The sequence below is a fragment of the Geotrypetes seraphini genome, chromosome 2, assembly GCF_902459505.1.
Source record: "Geotrypetes seraphini chromosome 2, aGeoSer1.1, whole genome shotgun sequence".
NCBI classification, from domain to species: domain Eukaryota; kingdom Metazoa; phylum Chordata; class Amphibia; order Gymnophiona; family Dermophiidae; genus Geotrypetes; species Geotrypetes seraphini.
The window spans coordinates 522,431,966-522,451,131 of record NC_047085.1 but is presented as its reverse complement, the minus strand read 5'-3'; the positions used below and the strand labels follow the sequence as shown (position 1 = coordinate 522,451,131).

At 39.2% G+C, this 19,166-nt stretch overlaps 3 protein-coding genes across 5 annotated transcripts in view; 2 read left to right on the top strand and 1 right to left on the bottom strand.

The window, feature by feature from the left end:
* Positions 1–5,681, top strand: part of LOC117354732 (oocyte zinc finger protein XlCOF6-like) — a 31,855-nt gene extending 26,174 nt beyond the window's left edge. Inside the window, exon 3 of the mRNA XM_033932672.1 lies at positions 344–5,681. Coding sequence (XP_033788563.1) covers positions 344–2,811 — 2,468 coding nt within the window. The 3' untranslated portion in view covers positions 2,812–5,681. The remainder of the gene's footprint in view (positions 1–343) is intronic.
* The window catches only part of LOC117354717 (zinc finger protein 850-like), a 948,741-nt gene that overhangs the window by 585,902 nt on the left and 343,673 nt on the right, over positions 1–19,166 (bottom strand). The gene's annotated exons all lie outside the window — the stretch shown is intronic.
* LOC117354718 (zinc finger protein 585A-like) overlaps positions 1–19,166 on the top strand; it is a 314,357-nt gene that overhangs the window by 112,654 nt on the left and 182,537 nt on the right. The window lies entirely within an intron of this gene.

Below are 19,166 nucleotides of genomic sequence, written 5' to 3'. Positions count from 1 at the left end.
CTTCTGTCTCCCCTCCCAAGCAAAGCTGTCTGCCTCCCAGCACACCCCTCCCCCCCAAAGCAGACCCCTTTCCCTCTCCAGCTCCAGTTCCTCCCTGTCTCTCTTGATGGAGCTTGGGCTGGACTCAGCATGGATTTTCTTATACCTATGTGGAAAGACCAAAAAAGCACTTTTAAATATTGACTTGAATATGATCACACTCTCTTATTTGCATCTCTGGTACTGATCAGCTTGGAAATGTTGTTTTCTGAGCAGTGAGTGGGTGGTAAATTTACAAAGGGGATTTGTGTTACTGAACTTGTTCAAAGGTTTTACTCCTACAATAATATATTTTTTGATTTAGGAAAAGATGACCCTAAAAATAATCCCTGGAAGCTCAGTGAGAAGCCTGAAGGAGTAAAGATGTTATCAGAAGGAGTGAAAAAGAACTGGGGAGAGAAGGAAAAAAATCAAAATCAAAAGTATTCACCAGGAGAGTCAGCTCTGCTCAAGATCACACAGACAGAGGAAGACCAGACGGACCAGATGAGAGATCAAAGATGTTCATGTGATATATGTGAGATATTCCTCAGTGATCGTTCAATTCTGAAACCACATCAGAGATCTGATACTGAAGAGAGATCATCTACATGTACGGACTGTGGGGAAACCTCCAGTCAAAAGGGAGAACAGAAAACCTGCTTAAAAGAGACACATTTTACATGTTCTGACTGTGGGAAAAGTTTCAATAGGAAGAAAGAGCTAATGCAACACAAGAAAAATAATAAAGGAACTAGAATGTGTACAAGTATCGAATATGGGGAAAACCTTTTCAATAAAGGAAACATGACAAATTACCAGAAAAACAATTCAGACAAGAGAATATCTTCATATCCTGGTTGTAAAAAAAATATAAACCAGGATAAGAATTTCAAAAGAAAAAACAAATTTCATCCAGGAGAAAGATCAGTTTTAAGTACTGAATGTGATAAAAGCTTCAGTGATGGGGAACCATTCACAGATCATAAAAAGGCTGAAACTGGTGAGGAATCAGCCACTTCTACTAAATCAGAAGAAATATTTTGCAAGATGGCAAATATCCCAGAATATCAGGAAACTGAGAAAAATGAAAGGTTATTTACTTGTGCTGACCGTGGTAGATTCACTTTCTGGAAAGGAAACCACAGAATGAAGAAGAAAATCCTCAGAGGAATGAAGCCATTTTCATGTAGTAAGTGTGGTAAAAGCTTCACAACCAAGCAACATCTCAAAATTCACCTAAGAATCCATACAGGAATGAAGCCATTTTCATGCTCTGAGTGTGGTAAATGCTTCAGAACTAAGTCACAGCTCAAAATTCATCTGAAAATCCACACAGGAGTGAAATCATTTTCATGCGCTGAGTGTGGCAAAAGCTTTACTCATAAGGGAAGCCTGACAAGACACCAGAGTGTCCACACTGGAATGAAACAATTTACATGTACTGAGTGTGGTAAAAGCTTCACAACCAAGCAACAGCTCAAAATTCACCTGACAAGCCACACAGGAGTAAAGCCATTTTCATGCGCTGAGTGTGGTAAAAGCTTTAGTCAGAAGGGAAGCCTGACAATACACCAAACAATTCATACTGGAGTGAAGCCATTTACATGTACTGAGTGTGGTAAAAGCTTCAGAATTAAGTCACATCTCAAAAGTCACCTGACAGTCCATACAGGAGTAAAGTCATTTTCATATACTGAGTGTGGTAAAAGCTTTTCTGAAAAGAAATCACTGACAATGCACCAGACAATTCACACAGGAATGAAGCCATTTTCATGCGCTGAGTGTGGTAAAAGCTTTAGTCAGAAGGGAATCCTGACAGTACACCAAACAATTCACACTGGAGTGAAACCATTTACATGTACCGAGTGTGGTAAAAGCTTCACAACCAAGCAACAGCTCAAAATTCACCTGACAAGCCACACAGGAGTGAAGTCATTTTCATGCACTGAGTGTAGCAAAAGCTTTAGTCAGAAGGGAAGCCTGAAAAGACACCAGAGTATCCACACTGGAATGAAACGATTTACATGTACTGAGTGTGGTAAAAGCTTTTATGATAAGCAAACACTCACAGCACACCAGAGAATTCACACTGGAGAGAAACCATTTACATGTACCAAGTGTGATAAAAGCTTTCATAATAAGACAGACCTTACAGGACACCAAACAATTCACACTGGAGTGAAACCATTTACATGTACCGAGTGTGGTAAAAGCTTCACAACCAAGCAACAGCTCAAAATTCACCTGACAAGCCACACAGGAGTGAAGTCATTTTCATGCACTGAGTGTAGCAAAAGCTTTAGTCAGAAGGGAAGCCTGATAAGACACCAGAGTATCCACACTGGAGTGAGACCATTTACATGTACTGAGTGTGGTAAAAGCTTTTATGATAAGCAAACACTCACATTACACCAGAGAATTCACACTGGAGAGAAACCATTTACATGTACTGAGTGTGGTAAAAGCTTTTATGATAAGACAAAACTCACAGGACACCAGAGAATTCACACTGGAGAGAAACGATTTACATGTACTGAGTGTGGTAAAAGCTTTAGTCAGAAGGGAAGCCTGACAAGACACCAGAGTATTCACACTGGAGAGAAACCATTTTCATGTGCTGAGTGTGGCAAGCGCTTTAGTCAGAAGGGAGGCCTGACAAGGCACCAGAGTATCCACACTGGAATGAAACCATTTACATGTACTGAGTGTGGTAAAAGCTTTCATGATAAGACAAACCTCACAGGACACCAGAGAATTCACACTGGAGAGAATCCATTTTCATATTCTTAGTGTGATAAATATTTTAGTGAAAAGGGAATATTGCCAGTAAACCAGATAACCCAGACAGGAGTGAGATCAAGATGCTGGAAAGAGTTCACTTCTATTACCACAAAAAAGAGGTCTCTATCTTACTGAGGAAACATAGAAACCTGATGGCAGATAAAGGCCAAATGGCCCATCCAGTCTGCCCATCCGCAGTAACAATTCTATCTTCCTCTTTCTAAGAGATCCCACGTGCCTATTGCACACTTTCTTGAATTCAGACAACGTCTGTCTCTACCACTTCTTCCAAGAGACTGTTCCACGCATCTACCACCTTCTGTAAAAAAGTTTTTTCTTAGATTACCCCTGAGTCTATCACCGCTTTATCCTATGCCCTCTCATTCCAGAGATTCCTTTCAAATGAAAGAGACTCGCCTCATGTGCATTTTCACAACGTAGGTATTTAATTATTTTCTCTTACCCTTTTGGGTTAATTTTGTGAACCGGATTGACTCCCTTTTGGGAAAGACCCGATATATAAAGCTAAAGACTGGATTGGATTAAACATCTCTATCATATCTCCCCTCTCCTGCCATTCCTCCGAAGTATACAGAATGAGATCTTTAAGTCTGATCCTATACGCCTTATGATGAAGACCACACACCATTTTAGTAGCCTTCCTCTGGACCAACTCCATCCTTTTTATATCTTTTTGAAGGTGTGGCCTCCAGAATTGTACACAATATTCTAAATGAGGTCTCACCAAAGTCTTATACAGGGTGTCACCACCTAGTCTCTGGCTGAGCGGATTTTGGTAGCTAGGCAGTGACGTATTCTGACACCCTGGCGTGAGCCCCTTTGAAGTAGGGCCACCTCTCAAGCAGGATACCCCCTGGAACAGCTGAAGTGTGCTTTAGTACAAACAGTCCAGTAGACAGAATGATTTAAATCCAAAACTGAGAACTTTATTTAGGCACCCAGCCTCAGCAACACACAATAACACTGTTTCAGTGGTGGAAAAAAAAAGGTTGCACAAAACAAAGATTCTTCATAAATCCAAAATATAATGTTCCCTGCTCTGGGCTTTACTCAAATGCCACATAGTCCCCAGCATTTCTCTTCATCAGAGCTTGTTCTTGAAACAGGCATTCTGCCCTCAAAGTCCAAGATACTTTCACTTCAAATAGTGTTGCTAAAGAAAGTTATAGGTCGTAATTCTTTAGGTTAGCAGTGCAGGTAACCAGCATAGCAAACAGCACAGTCCTTAAGCTAACTTTACCCAGCTCCTAAGGCACACAGAGATAATGAGGCTTCACAGTTTGCTTAAGGAGATTAATGAATAGTTGCAAGCAGGTACAGAGGTTTGTAATAGGACACCAGAGTCTTCCAGCTGTCTCCTCACTCGGAGCTTGAATGAGCAGAGCTACACTATTATGCTTTACACAGGCATACCATCAGGGATTAACTTCTGTCCTACCAATTCACAGTTCCTAACATAAGGTAGAACAGGTAAGTTGGAAAGATACCTTCTTATCACACTTTCCCAGGCTAGGAAATCTCCATTCCTTCAGATTGGAATTCAGAGGGAGTATCACTGGCTTCTATTATCATAGGCTCAGGCAAGCATGGATCTACAGAAAGGTTTCTAACCTGGTCCTCCTCCATGATCCAGTCATTCACTGCCAGTGGTTCTGACTGCTCCTCAGTCAGCATAGACTCCCATAGAGTTCCTTCCTCTGGTCTGAGGCTCCTCCTCGTTCTGGCTTCCGTTCCTCTGCCTGCTTCCCCTCCTGCTCTCCTTAGCTCATTAGAGAGACTCCGTTTAAGCTGAGGGAAGAAACCACTCTCCTTTTGCTGCAGGGGAGAAACTTGTCTTCCCTTGGCTTGAACTGTTCTCCAAGCACCCTGCTGTGCTGCCTTCTGCTTCACAGACTCTGCAAACCCATAAGGCCAATCTTTACTGTTTGACCTCAGGACATTATCAGAGCAGTCCCAGCTTTCTGGACCTGCTTCCCTTTCTCCCTCCAAGTCCACAGGATAGTCAGCTGACTTACTCCCCCGGGCTCTGATTTGGTTCGCCCTCCTGCATCTGGGCTTGTAATTCCTCCCAAATCTCTCTGTGACAAGCCTCGGGGGTTGCAGGATTGTCACAAGGGGCATCAATACCTCCTTGGCCATACCTCTCCCTATGCAACCTAGCATCCTTCTAGCTTTCACCATCATCTTTTCAACCTGTTTGGCCACCTTAAGATCATCACCTACAATCACACCCAAGTCCTGCTCTTTACTCTGATCGTTCAGATGATGGTCTTACCTCAACTGGACTATTACAACTCCGCCTATCTTGGCATCAACACCCTTCTTATCCACAAACTGTAGCTCATCCAGAACACAGTCGTTAGACTGATCTACATATTATAGAAATGTGATTCAATCACAACCTTCATCAGGCAACTACTCTGGCTCCCAATATCATCCCGAATAATTGTCAAAACCTCATGTATCCTACACCAGATTCTGTACGGAAACTCAGCAGCCAACTGTTCTCCACTGTTTGGTTGACATCAAGAAGAATTCAACTAAACCGGCCATCCACAAAATACCTCCACTACAAGCGAATTTTCCACTCTATGCTAACTTATCTGGGTGTAAAAACCTGGAATGAGGAAAATCCTAAAGACCCACCTCTTTGACATTTAACTCTTTCAGCTTCTGTATACTTCTAGGCCCCTCCCCTTGCTTCTCCATGTCCCCTCTACTTCCCCATGTCCTCTGAGATCTGTCGCCTTGAGCTTGTATAAGTTTGTGCGATTCACAAATGGAAGATTAGATTCGATAATTTCTTCACCCCTAAACAGTACCATTCATTCGTGTTTTTTGCAGCCTAAATGCATGACCTTGTATTTCATAACATTAAATTTTAGCTGCCAAATTTCAGACCATTCTTCAAGCTTCACCAGGTATTTCTTCATGTTATTCACACCATCTGGGGTGTCTATTGCAGATTTTGGTATCATCTGCAAAGAGGCTAATCTTACCTGACAGTCCTTCAGCAAGATCGTTTATAAAAATGTTAAAAAGAATAGACCCAAGAACAGAACCTTGAGGCCCACCACTGGTAACATCCCTTTCCTCAGAGCCATCTCCATTGATCACTGCCTTCTGTCACCTTCCTCTCAACCAGTTCCTGACCCAGCCCGTCACTTTGGGACCCATCCCGAGGACACTCAGTTTATTTATTAGACATCTGCATGGAACACTGTCAAAGGCTTTGCTAAAATCTAAATACACCACATTTAACGCACATCCTCTACCCAATTCTCTGGTCACCCAGTCAAGAAATTGATCAGATTTGTCTGACAAGACCTACCTCTAGTGAATCCTTGTTGCCTCCGGTCATGTAATCCATAGGATTCCAGACACTTGACCATTCTCTGTTTTAAAAGCGTTTCCATTAATTTGCGTACAGAAGTCAGACTTACCACTAGACCACCAGGTAAGGTCAAGGGACACATCTACCACACTCCCCTCTCTTAGCTCCAATGACATATGGCTATCCTCATTTAAGTCTTTAAAGCATCGGCACCATGCAAATGGTGCGTTTTCTTTATCACAGAGCAGACTGGACACCAGATCAATTACCTAAATGCTCTCGCTCTAGTTCCAATGTATGTTGGTCATGTAATGTTGGATCACATGTTATTGAACTGTCCATTGCGACAACCATATTGGTCTGAGATATGGTCCACTAGATGGAAGCTTTTACCAATTACAGGTTCTCTCTCCTATTCAGTTATAATATTTGGTGGATCTTCTATTGAATCAACCTTAGACAAATATGAAACAAAGTTGTTTAAATCCCTTTTGTTAATTGCATTGAAAACAATATTGTCTCATCTCTGAATTATAATCTATGGTGAAATACGGTTTGTCTTTATGCTAGATTTTAAAAGGCTACAGCGGAAAAACAGAATACTCTGTCATCTTTAATAAAGTATGGTCGGGTGTGTTAAAAATGATTATAGTACGGAGAAATATTCACAGTGTTACCATTTCAATGATTTAGTATAAAGTGTAAAACCAGCCAGGTCGGGAATATCTATTCTATGAGTATTTCTTTCCTGCAAGCTTGTTATTCTTGGCTATTGTTTTCTACTTGTACTGAAAATTTGTCAATAAAACATTATTGAACAGAAAAACAAGAAGTCTGAAGCGTCTCTGTGTCTAGCGTTGTTATCCCGGTGGAAGCTATGGAGAAGAGGAAGGCTGTGAGCTGGGGGGATCCCTCCGTGCCTTGTGATACACCCCAGCTTCACCAGACTACCCACGGTTCTGACTCTTCCTTCTTCTGCACGAGGATCGGACTTCTCAGCCCACTAATAAGAGAGTGTATTTAAGACTGTGCAAAGACCAAGGAACAAAACCCCAAAAGGAAAGATGAGTCTGAGATGGAAGGAGTGACCCAGAGACTTCCCTGACTTCTGTGCCAACACAGCTGGTCGTATGGTCCTGGTTCCGTCATCACTCAGTTACTGTGAGGCTATTTGCCAGGAGGGGGTGTTAGTGATACCACTTCACACTGAATTTAGAAGAACGATAAAAAACTATTTCCCATTGATTTATTTTCTCTTTGCTGTCTGTATCTAAAGTGCTTTTCTATATAAACTGTTATACGTAATGAAATTCTGACGGTCAGTCCTTGTTATCAGCAGATAGGGGGTTGTAGTGAGCTTGGCCAGGATATAGGTATAATAGATTGTCACACATTTTTATGTACACAGGCATGTCCATCTGATTTCCCTCTGGGATATGAATCTTCCGGTTGCATCGCTCACTGGTAGAGCTTCTGCCTCTACACCCAGATCAAATCCCGGAGCTGTTCCTTGTGACCCTGGGCAAGTCACTTAATCCTCCAGTGCCCACCGCTTTGAAGGTCAGCTTTGAAATGCCAAAGCCACAAAAAGGAGGTATACAAGTTTCCATTCCCTTTCCCGTTAGAAGTGGTAAGGAAATATAGCTGGTGGGTGTGTTATGCTATCATGGGAGATTTGTAATTTCCAGTAATGATGGAACTGTCAAGGCAAAGTTGCTGTGTTTTGTGCAGCTGAACACAGATTTCAGACAGGAGGAGGGGAAGGGAGAGAGATGTCAGACTAGGGAAAGACAGAAAGATGCCAGACCACAAAGGTGGGGAGGGGGAAGGAAAGGAAGGAGATGATAAAGATTCCAGACAATAAGAGGGGGAAAGGGGGGAAGACAGATATCAGATCATAGGATAGGGAGGACATGGTGCACAGGGATGGGAATGGTGGGGAAGGGAAGAAAATGGAAGAAATGCTGATTATAGATAGATGGGAATAGGGGAGAATAAAGAAGGAGAGAATGGTGGGAAGGGAAGACATGGCAAAGTAGAGAGATTTTAGGAGGAAGCAGAAAAATGAAGAAAAGTTGAATGCTAAAAGTTAATGCCAAAGATGGTTACAGTGATAGTGAAAGAAAACTGAGTTTGATACACACCAATTTCAAGAGAGTGAAACTACTTTAAAGTACGCTCAGAGAAGGGAAAGTCTGAAGAGAGAGTAATACCCCCTCTTGGGACAAGAGTTGACCATCCAGTCACTGCATATTCAATTGAAATAGTCACTCTCTGAGAACTGGTGATATTATTTTTTCTTATAATTCCAAAATAAAATTGAAATTGGTGTGTATCACAGTCAGTTTTCTTTCACTATCATAACAGGATTTAACTGACGCTTATAAAAGTAGTAGATCCCTGTTTTTTGGTAAAAACGAAGTTGCACCTAACTACTATGGGGACAGCTGTCATCATTTCATTTATTTAATTCAGGTGATAATATTTCTATACCCTCGGACTGGGACTATTTAGAGTCATTGCAAAAACGTACGGTGCGGGCAGAATTACACGCAGCCACATGGGCTGAATATTGTCGGTTAAAGACTCCGCATGAGGACTGAACCCAGGTTGTTCCTTGATAATTCAGCGTTCTTAGATCAATGGAATGCTATTTTAAACAAATGCTCACTGGATCTAATGCTATTGGTTATAGAAACCACTAAAATCGAATTCCAATCATACCACAGTGAGTACCAACAGGCCTAGGAAGGTTTCGAGAGAAGCCTGACGGCAAATGAATATAGTAAATCTTTACAAGAATTTAACACCAAAATAGAGGGGTTCAGGGAGGACTTGAGGAAAACTACGCCGTGAAGAATTAGATCATATCAAGGGATTTGTCTATCCAAGCGTGTAAATCGCCCTACAAACACACAAACGTCATCTGATACATCTGATGATGATAAAAGACAGCAGAAGGTCCTAATGTCCATTTTCAAGGGGGACCAAAACCAAACCCAAAGAGACCAGTCAGATCCAAGCATACAAGAAATCAACCCTAACATCTAATATTTTCAACCTCTCCCACAGGTCACTCTCACCCATTGAACAGTCAGTATTAAATAAAGGCCTTTCATTCGTACCAACAAGTTCTTATCATTCCTTTGATACAAGGATAGCGTTATTTAAGTTCATTAGGAAATGTAAACTTAAAAAATTTTTTCAAAAAGAAGATTCCACCAAAAAGATGATATTCCAGTGGATCAATTTGAATCTAGTGATCTTAAATTGCAAGTGAAATCCACATGGTGCCTCCCTGGCACCATAGATCCCCACATTCAGGCCTTTGAAAACTTAATATTGAAGGAAATGGACAACATCACTCTCCCATACGTTTCAATCTTTCTCGTCAACAACAAGTGGCCTTACATTCCTTGGCCACTGATAATAGCATTATCATTTGTCCAGCTGATAAGGGAGGGGGTGTTGTCATTCTAGACACAGACTGAGGGTGAGTAATTAGACATAAAGCTTTATGGAGTGCCGAAACCGAGAGTCCCACGTCCACAAATTGATCAAAGAAAGTACGCAGTTTATCCCTAAACCTCAGAACACGTACTCAACTGGTTTAGAGGCTTCCTAAGAAACCGATCTTACCAAGTCATCAGTGAGCAAACCTACTCCCAGATCTGGACCAACCCCTGTGGTGTCCCCCAAGGCTCCCCTTTATCTCCCACCCTATTTAACCTATACATGTCCTCCTTAAGCCAGGAACTTCCCAAACTGATCCTCCAATCATACCTCTATGCGGATGACATCACAATCATCATCCCCATCTCTATACACTGTCAACTGAAACCAGACACTTCATCTCATCAATCATCAACTACATAGAACAATGGTCAACTAACTCCAAACTAAGGCTAAACCCAGAAAAGGCCACGATATTTATGGCCTCCCCAACAAACAAACCAACAGAATCGGTTATCAACCTAAATGGAATGGACTTCCCGATTAACTCTACCATCAAAATCCTAGGAGTGACCCTAGATCAGCAACTGACACTTATCCTAATCAACTGACACCAACATCCTAATCAAAAAATGCTTCCACTTATTATGGAAACTACGCACACTACAACCATACTTCGATTTCACATCTTTCAGACTGTTGGTCCAGTCTCTAGTCCTGAGCTCACTGGACTACTGCAACAATCTATCTAGGATCTCACAAAAAAACCATCAAGAAACTGAGACTCATCCAGAACACAGCCATCCGACTAATCTTTGGCTTAAAAAAATCCAACCTCATCACCCCATACTACAAGAAACTTCATTGGCTACCTATCGAGGCCAGAATAATCTTCAAATTTGGTTGCCTTTGCTTCAAGACTCTTCTTGACACCGTATCTACCTACCTCCTGAAACACCTCATCCTACAGGACAAACTCTACCTCTCTCGCAGAACTTTACTGTTCACATTTCCTTCTCCCAAAGGATGCAAATTCAAAAGATTCCTTAACAGGACACTCTCCTTTCAAGCAGGGATTTGGAACAACACCTTAAGCGACCTAATCCTGAACGCACCAACATACCATTCATTCAGAAAATCAATAAAAACCCACTTATTCAACAAATTTATCTGGGGGGCGTGGCTTGGACGCGCATTCCGATGGTCGGGTAAACGAATAGCTCCATACTCAAAAGCTATAATTTTGAAATTACTACAAAAAAAAAATCAAAATTCAAAAGAAAAATATCTAAATATTGAAAGATAATGACGTCTAGCAAACAGAACAAAAGCGATTTAGGAGCAGGAGGATCCGGTACAGGAAGTAATAAACGATCAAAACCGGAGCCAAGCATCACTCCTTCAAAAGCTCCACTGCCATCAGATGACAACCTCGATGTAATGGAAGAATTAAGACAAATTAAAGAAATTGTTCTGGACAGCAACAAAAAACTACAAAAAGCTATTGAAGATGCAGCAGCATTAACTAAAAGAGTGGAAGTGACGGAAAACAGAATAAACCTAATAGAGGATAACTTTGAACAACTTAATCTGAACGCAAGACAAAACAAAATCATATGGAAAGAGGTAGAAGAAATTAAAAAAGACCTTGAAGACAGCCGGAACCGTGAAAGAAGAAATAATTTAAGAATAATAGGAATACCGGAAGGGGTAGAAAAAAATAATCCTATTACTTTTTTGGAACACTTTCTACCTAAAGTGCTACCATTAAAATTTAAAACACCACTGGAAATCGAAAGGGCACACCGGATACCAACACAAAGGAAAACTTCACAAACTGGACCAAGGACATTAATATTCAAACTACTGAGACATCAACAAGCGCTGGAAATTTGTCAATTAGCTAAAGAAAATAAAAATCTCAAATGTCAAGATTCAAAAATACATATTGTCCCTGATTTTGCGAGGGAAACTGCATTAAAAAGGAAAACATTTTTAGATATGAGACCACAACTGAAATCTTTAGGGGCTAGATATGGGCTCCTTTATCCAGCAATAATGAAGATCACTATTGCAAATAAAACTCAGAATTTTACAGATCCAACAAAACTACAAGAATTTCTGGACCAATATGAACAACCCATGACATCCTAAACATCTTAATGGAAATCCTAATGAGAAAAATGAGTATGTATAGATCTGTTAATACTTTACTAAAATATTCACCATATAAGAATTGATTTTATTAATAATATGACTTACAGTTAAAATCTAGAACTTTGAAGTGGATTCAAAAAACAACGGACTGGAACTACATGTGCTACAGCACACACATGGAACTATACAAAACCAACATTCTATGAAGGAAATAAAAGAAATAAAACAAACTTTATAAAAGTACATAAACTTATACTTTTTAAAGGAAAGTTTTATAAACATTTTGAAGAAAATATATTTACAGAAGAAAACGTGGATTAAATGGAGATCCGAATGAAAAATTTACATGGTAACTATATATGGTAACTAAATATGGGAGTGGTTATATACAAACAGGAAATGTGGTTGATGGACAGGAAAAATCTCCAATCACGCTGCTGGGGAGTTACAAAATACAAAACAAAAAGAGATTGGTCGACAGAGAGAATATCCTGTAAAAGGAAGTGCTTCCGTTTTGATTCTATCTCTTAAAAGTCTCTCTGCCGATTATATTTCAAACTTTAATTAATTCCTACACCCCCACCTTCTCCTTATATGTAAGAAACAGTGAATTATATATATCGAGTGATGCTTACTATTGAGGCAGACCGCTTACTCTCTTTAGATAGATTTGGAGAACATAGAGGTGATAGGGGACGTTGTACTTTTGTAAATTAAAAGAGTCCCAGGGAGAAGCGTCGCCTTCCACGGACAACCTTTTCACGACGAGCTAAATATGTAATGATAGGAGTTCATAAAAACTAATTAATAACTCCTCTCCGATTCTAAAATGTTGCTAAGTTTGTTATGAAAGAGAAGAGATTCAGTATGGAATAACACAGAATAAATCCAAAAAGACTGTGCTGTATGTAAGGTGTAACTGATTTTCTCCTTATCAAATACTGAACTAGCTTCGAAGTTATTCAGCGCTTTTATTTCTCTGGCACTTTGACTGACGGGCTGTCCTCAATACTGACAAAAATAAAATCAATTCCCTAGTCAGGAAACATCTTCATTACTTGCTCTCTTAAGGGAATGATGAATATCTTGGAATATTTAGCAGAAAAAATGAAAGAGGAATACTGAATCCTACAAGGTTGAATTGAATAGGCAACACAAAAACGTTTTTGGGGACAGAAATTGGAGAAAAGAAAAGAATCTAGGAGTCTTACAACTGGGAATTTTACCTAAATCTCTTCCTCACAACACAAATTGGAATAAAGGTTGAAAATAGACTGATTGCAACAAACATACCTATATAAAGACATTTTAAGACACACAGACTCCACTTCATGATCCACATAGTATTATTAAAATAATAATAATAATATTAGATATCAATATAATGAATGTAAAGTTGATTCTTGATAAATATATGCAAGATTGTAAATCTCATTGATAAATCTTATATAGATTTATCAAAAGATAAGATAATATTTTCTTATATAGATTTAAATATATTAACTTTTTATATAAAATTTATATAAGAAAAATATATATTTGCTAGATATATAGGAAATATATTAGATAAAGGGAGATAAATTATTAGTAGTAAATAAAGAATATTTTAACTTAGCTTGGGGGAGTTATTTTAACCTAACCTCATCTTGCGTACCCAAGTAATCGTATTTAATAAGGGGGGGGGGAGGGAGGGAAATAGGGATAAGGGAGGGAATGGGAAAGAAAGATATAAAGGAGATATAGAAATAATAAAAGGAAATTATAATTTATTAAGTATATTGGGAAAATATATTACTAAAAAACATTATATATCATTATATAGAAAATATATTATAAAAATTATAATTATAAATGTCTCTTAAAATAATATCTTTGAATGTTAATGGTCTAAATCATGTTATAAAAAGGAAAAAAGCATTACTGTTCTTAAAAAGGCAAAATGCAGATATATGTTGCATACAAGAGACCCACCTTTCAAACATTGAATCTAATAAGTTGACAGGTGGTTGGATAAAGCATTGTTTTTATTCACCAGCCATAGGGAAAAAAGCAGGTGTTGCTATTCTAGTGAATAAAAAATGCTCAGCTTTATTTAAATTAAAAGAATCAGATGTTCATGGCAGATGGGTAAAAGTGGAAATATGCATGGGAAATACAACCATGACGTTGTTTAATATATATGCCCCTAATTCAAAACAAAATGAATTTTTTAAGACTCTTCAACAACTGATCTTACCACTGGCTACTTCAAATCTAATAGTAGCTGGGGATTTTAATGCTGTTATGGATCCTTTATTAGACAAAAACCCAAGTAGATATATGAAATCGATGGGACTAGATAATTTGGTACAAACTTGTAATTTGACAGATATATGGCGAATACTTCATTTTAATGGACGGGAATTTTCTTTCTGTTCTCATGTTCATAATTCTTTTTCAAGAATAGATTATATATTTATATCAAAACACCTAGCACATCAAGTAACACAAGCTGCCATTGATCCAATCATATTATCTGATCATGGTGGAGTGTGGATTGAAATTAAAATCACAGATCAAAATACAAATAGACCAATATGGAAATTTGATAATACATTGCTTGCTGATCCAATATTCTGTGAGAATTTTCAAACAAAAATGAAAGATTATTTTCAAATGAATGATAAAGATGAGATCTCTAGGGAAATATTATGGGATGCTTTTAAGGTATCAATAAGAGGACAAATTATTTCTTATTCGGCTTATCTTAATAAACAAAATAGAAAACAATTTACTAATTTAGAAAAAGAAATAAAAATTTTAGAATCAAAGTTAATAGAAAAATGGGAATATTCTATACAACAAGAATTATTAAAACTTAAAATAAAATACAATGAAATCTCATCAAAGATGATAAGAAAAGATTTATTCTCCCAGCAGGCATTGTATTATGGAAACTCAAATAAGTCGGGAAGAATATTGGCAAATTATCTCAAAGCGAAAAAAAGAAATCAAAAATAATTGCTATAAAAGATGAAAAAGGTGACACATTAACACAAATTGAACCTATCTTAAAACAATTTCTAAAATTTTATAAATCTCTTTATACTTCCGAGACTTATTTAAATAAAGAAAAAGATGGTTTAGAATTTCTGAAAATGTTAGAGGGTCCAAAAGTTCCTGAACATATAAAACGAAGTATGGAAGAGCCAATATCATTAAAAGAATTAGAAACAGCTTTGAAATCCCTTAGAGTTGGATCCGCTCCAGGTGGTGATGGATATACAGTGGAATTTTATAAAACATTTCAAAATTTATTATTACTCTATTTATTAAATCTTTTTCAATATCAACTTAATAAAGGAAGTATAAATGGCACTATAGCAGAATCTTTAATTATTATTTTACCAAAGCCAAATAAAGATTCCACATTGGTTTCAAACTATAGGCCAATATCTTTAATAAATGTAGATGGAAAAATATTAGCAAAAATACTTGCATTAAGATTGGCTAATGCTCTTCCCCATATTATAGGTATGCCTCAAACAGGATTCGTTGCTCAAAGACATTCATCTCATAATACCAGATTAGCATTCCATATGTTATACTTAACAAAGAAAATGAATGAGCCTACTTTTGCTGTTTCTTTAGATGCAGAAAAGGCTTTTGATAGAATAGAATGGACATTTATGTATCAGGCTATGGAATGGTTTGGTATAAGTCCTGGATTCATACAAATGATACAAACATTATATAGCTCCCCCTCTGCTAGATTATATATAAATAATACATTTTCAGAAAAATTTAATCTACAGAGAGGAGTTAGACAAGGATGTCCCTTGTCTCCTTTACTGTTTGATATAGTTTTAGAACCCTTAATATTAGCAATCCAACAAGTAAAGGAAATACAAGGTATACCTCATTCAGATAGAGAATACAAAATATCAGCTTATGCTGATGATTTATTATTATATTTGAGGAATCCAGAATCCACCATTCCACAATTGCTTGAACTAATTGATAAATTCGGAAAGTTTTCAGGGTATAAGATAAATTGGAATAAATCAGAAATACTTCCATTAAATGTACACTGTACAAAAGGTTTATTTAATACATTCTCTTTTGTTTGGAAGGAGGATACTATTAAATATCTTGGAATTTGGATTTCAAAAGATTTAGAAGACACAATGAAAATTAATGAAAAATGTTTATTACAAAAAGTGACAGAGATGTGTGAACAATGGAATCCTTTACATTTATCTTGGTGGGGAAGAGTACAAACAGTTAAAATGATGATCTTACCTGTAGTTTGTTACCAAATGGGAATGATACCAGTTTTCTTTCAAGATTCTTTTTATACAAAGTTAAATAAGGTATTGACAAAATTTATTTGGCTTGGGAAAAATCCCAGAATTGCTTTAGTGACATTACAAAGACCAATTGCGGAGGGAGGGGTAAATTTTCCCAACTTCTATAGGTATTGATCAAGAACAGTATCAGTGAGCACATAGAAAAAAATAAGCTGATGAGAACAAGCCAGCATGGTTTCTGTACTGGAAGATCCTGCCAAACAAACCTACTGCACTTCTTCGAGGGGATAAGCGGACATTTGGACAAAGGTGACCCCATAGATATAGTATACCTAGACTTCCAGAAAGCCTTCGACAAGGTACCTCATGAGCGCCTTCTAAGGAAACTATGGAACCACGGGGTGGAAGGGGACATACACAGATGGATCAAAAACTGGTTGGCAAACAGGAAACAGAGGGTAGGAGTAAAGGGACACTATTCTGACTGGAAAGGGGTCACAAGTGGCGTCCCACAAGGGTCAGTGCTGGGACCGCTGCTATTCAATATATTTATGTTGAATCATTTTTATTAAACAACACAGGAATAACAACGTTCACAACAAATACGCTTTTCAAGACATACCATAAATCCAATCCCCACCCACCAAGCCCCCCACCCTCCCACCCACCCCCCCACCCCGGCAGCAGCGATTACTTAGCAAAAGAAAAGAAAGTGCAAATAGGTAACTTAAAGATTCCAAATTTGGTGTTGAACATAAGGTGTAAAAGTCAAACTAAAGAGATACCAACATTGAAAATACAGACGTCCAGGTTTGGACGACATGTCCACAATCTCATGACGTTCCAACAACATTTGGTGCAACATTAATGCTCTCCATTGTGATATGTCTGGGGGTTGCGGCGATAGCCATTGCAGTAAGATACATTTCCGTCCCAGCAGCACTGTTTTTCGGAGGAAGGCTGCACAGCCCGGTTTTGGCGGATGAAATCGAATCTGCATGGTAAAAAGGAAACTGGGGTGTAATCTCCAGGAACAAGTCCAAAGTCGCGCCACCCAAGTCACCACTTGTATCCAAAATGAAGAGATCATGGGGCATGACCAGAACATATGTCCAAGCGACGCCATAGGACAAGCACACTTTCCACAACAATGTCCCACACTAAGCTTCATAACATGTATCCTCTTTGGTGTATAGAAGGCTCGTAAGAGGAATTTATAATTCCGATCACGCTCCACAGCAGATTTAGTAGCGGCTCTACCGACACTGAGGCCCTTTCGGATCACGTCAGCCGAAATTGATAATTGAAGGTCAACAGTCCATTTCTGCGCCAGATAAGAAAAGTCCAGCTCACCAGCATGCTCCTGAAGCCACTTATGATAGAAACGAAGTGGTATGGACTCTTGGGCTGTTAGGGAAAGTGCCTCCCGGAAATTGTTCTGAACTTCTTCACAGAGCCCCACTGGAGATAAAGCATGTAAATAATGCTGGAGTTGCCTGTACGCTAACCAATCCGAGGACAATAGCTGAAATTTCTCTCGCAGATCGCTAAAAGAAAGTGGAGAACCAGTAGGTTGAAGTGCCTGAAACACATAAATAAGGCCTGCACGAGACCAACGTATAAACACTTTAGAGTCCAAGCCAGGTAAGAAGTCCCCATTGCCAGCTATGGGCAAATAAGGTGTAATATGTGGAGTAGTCTGAAGCGTCTTGCATAACAACTTCCAGGCTGTACGCATTGCAGGTAAGAGCGGGTGAAGCAGCAGATGAGGTAAATCCGGCAACCTGGGAGCATGGAGAAGATAGCTAAAGTGGAATGGCGGGAAGGAAAAACATTCAATCACAGGCAAAGAAAAATCCGTAGTATTACAGTACCAATCATGAATGTGACGTAACTGACATGCAAGGTTAAATCTGGCTATACATAATAATCCTAACCCCCCCTGAGTGGGCGGCAGCATGAGTTTGGCTAAGGCAATCCTCGCTCTTTTACCCTGCCACAAAAACTTGGACAGGTGAGACCTATGGAGGGCAATATGTGTTGTAGATAACATAATTGGCAGCATTTGTAGAATATAGGTCCATTGAGGCAGTATTATCATGTTATAAAGGGCTATACGGCCGGACAGGGAGAGGGGAAGTTGTCGCCAGCCATGCAGGGTACTAGAGGTTTTACGAAGTAGGGGTAAAACATTGGCAGTGTATATACTGTTTAAGTTCCTAGGAATAATCACTCCTAAGTATGTCAAGGAAGAGGAAGCCCACTGCAATGGAAAGACACCTGGCCAAGTCTGTTGTACCTCTAATAGAGTAGGAAGTGCCAGAGATTTCTGCCTATTTAATTCCAGGCCCGAAAAAATATGAAACTCATCCAATATTTCCAACGCTCGTGGCAGAGAGGTATGAGGGTCACCCAGTGCGAGCAAGAGATCGTCCGCAAAAGCTAACACTCGCAATTGCGACTCACCCTCCGATAAACCCATGAGGACATCATCTCTTAAGATGGTGCGTAACAACGGGTCCAAGTATAACAAAAAAAGTAAGGGGGATAGTGGACATCCCTGTCTGGTCCCCCTACCAATTTCAAACGGGGAAGATCTCACCCCATTGACCAACACTGAGGCCGTCGGACCAGCATATAGAGCTTGCAAGGAGGACATGAAACTAGCAGGGATCCCTATATAATTGAGGACCTGGAACAGGTAATGCCAGTGAACTTTATCAAAGGCCTTAGCTGCGTCAAGCCCAGCTAGCAAGCCCGGGCGCTGTTCCTGTTGCGCACGAGAGTAAGCTAAAAGGACACGGCGTACATTAATCGTAGATTGTCGGTCCCTAACAAAGCCTACTTGTTCAGGTACAATGATGGAAGGCAATACATGAGCTAGCCGGTCCGCTAAAATTCTAGCCAGTATTTTTACGTCTACATTCAATAATGAGATTGGCCGATAGGATTCAATTTCGTCAGGAGGTTTAGATGGTTTCGGGATCAAAGTAATCAGAGCTACATTACAGTGCCGTGGGAAGGCCCCACTGTCCTGAATAGACACATAATAATCTAACAGGGGAGCACTTATAACCGGGGATAAGATCTTATAAAATTCGGGGGAATAG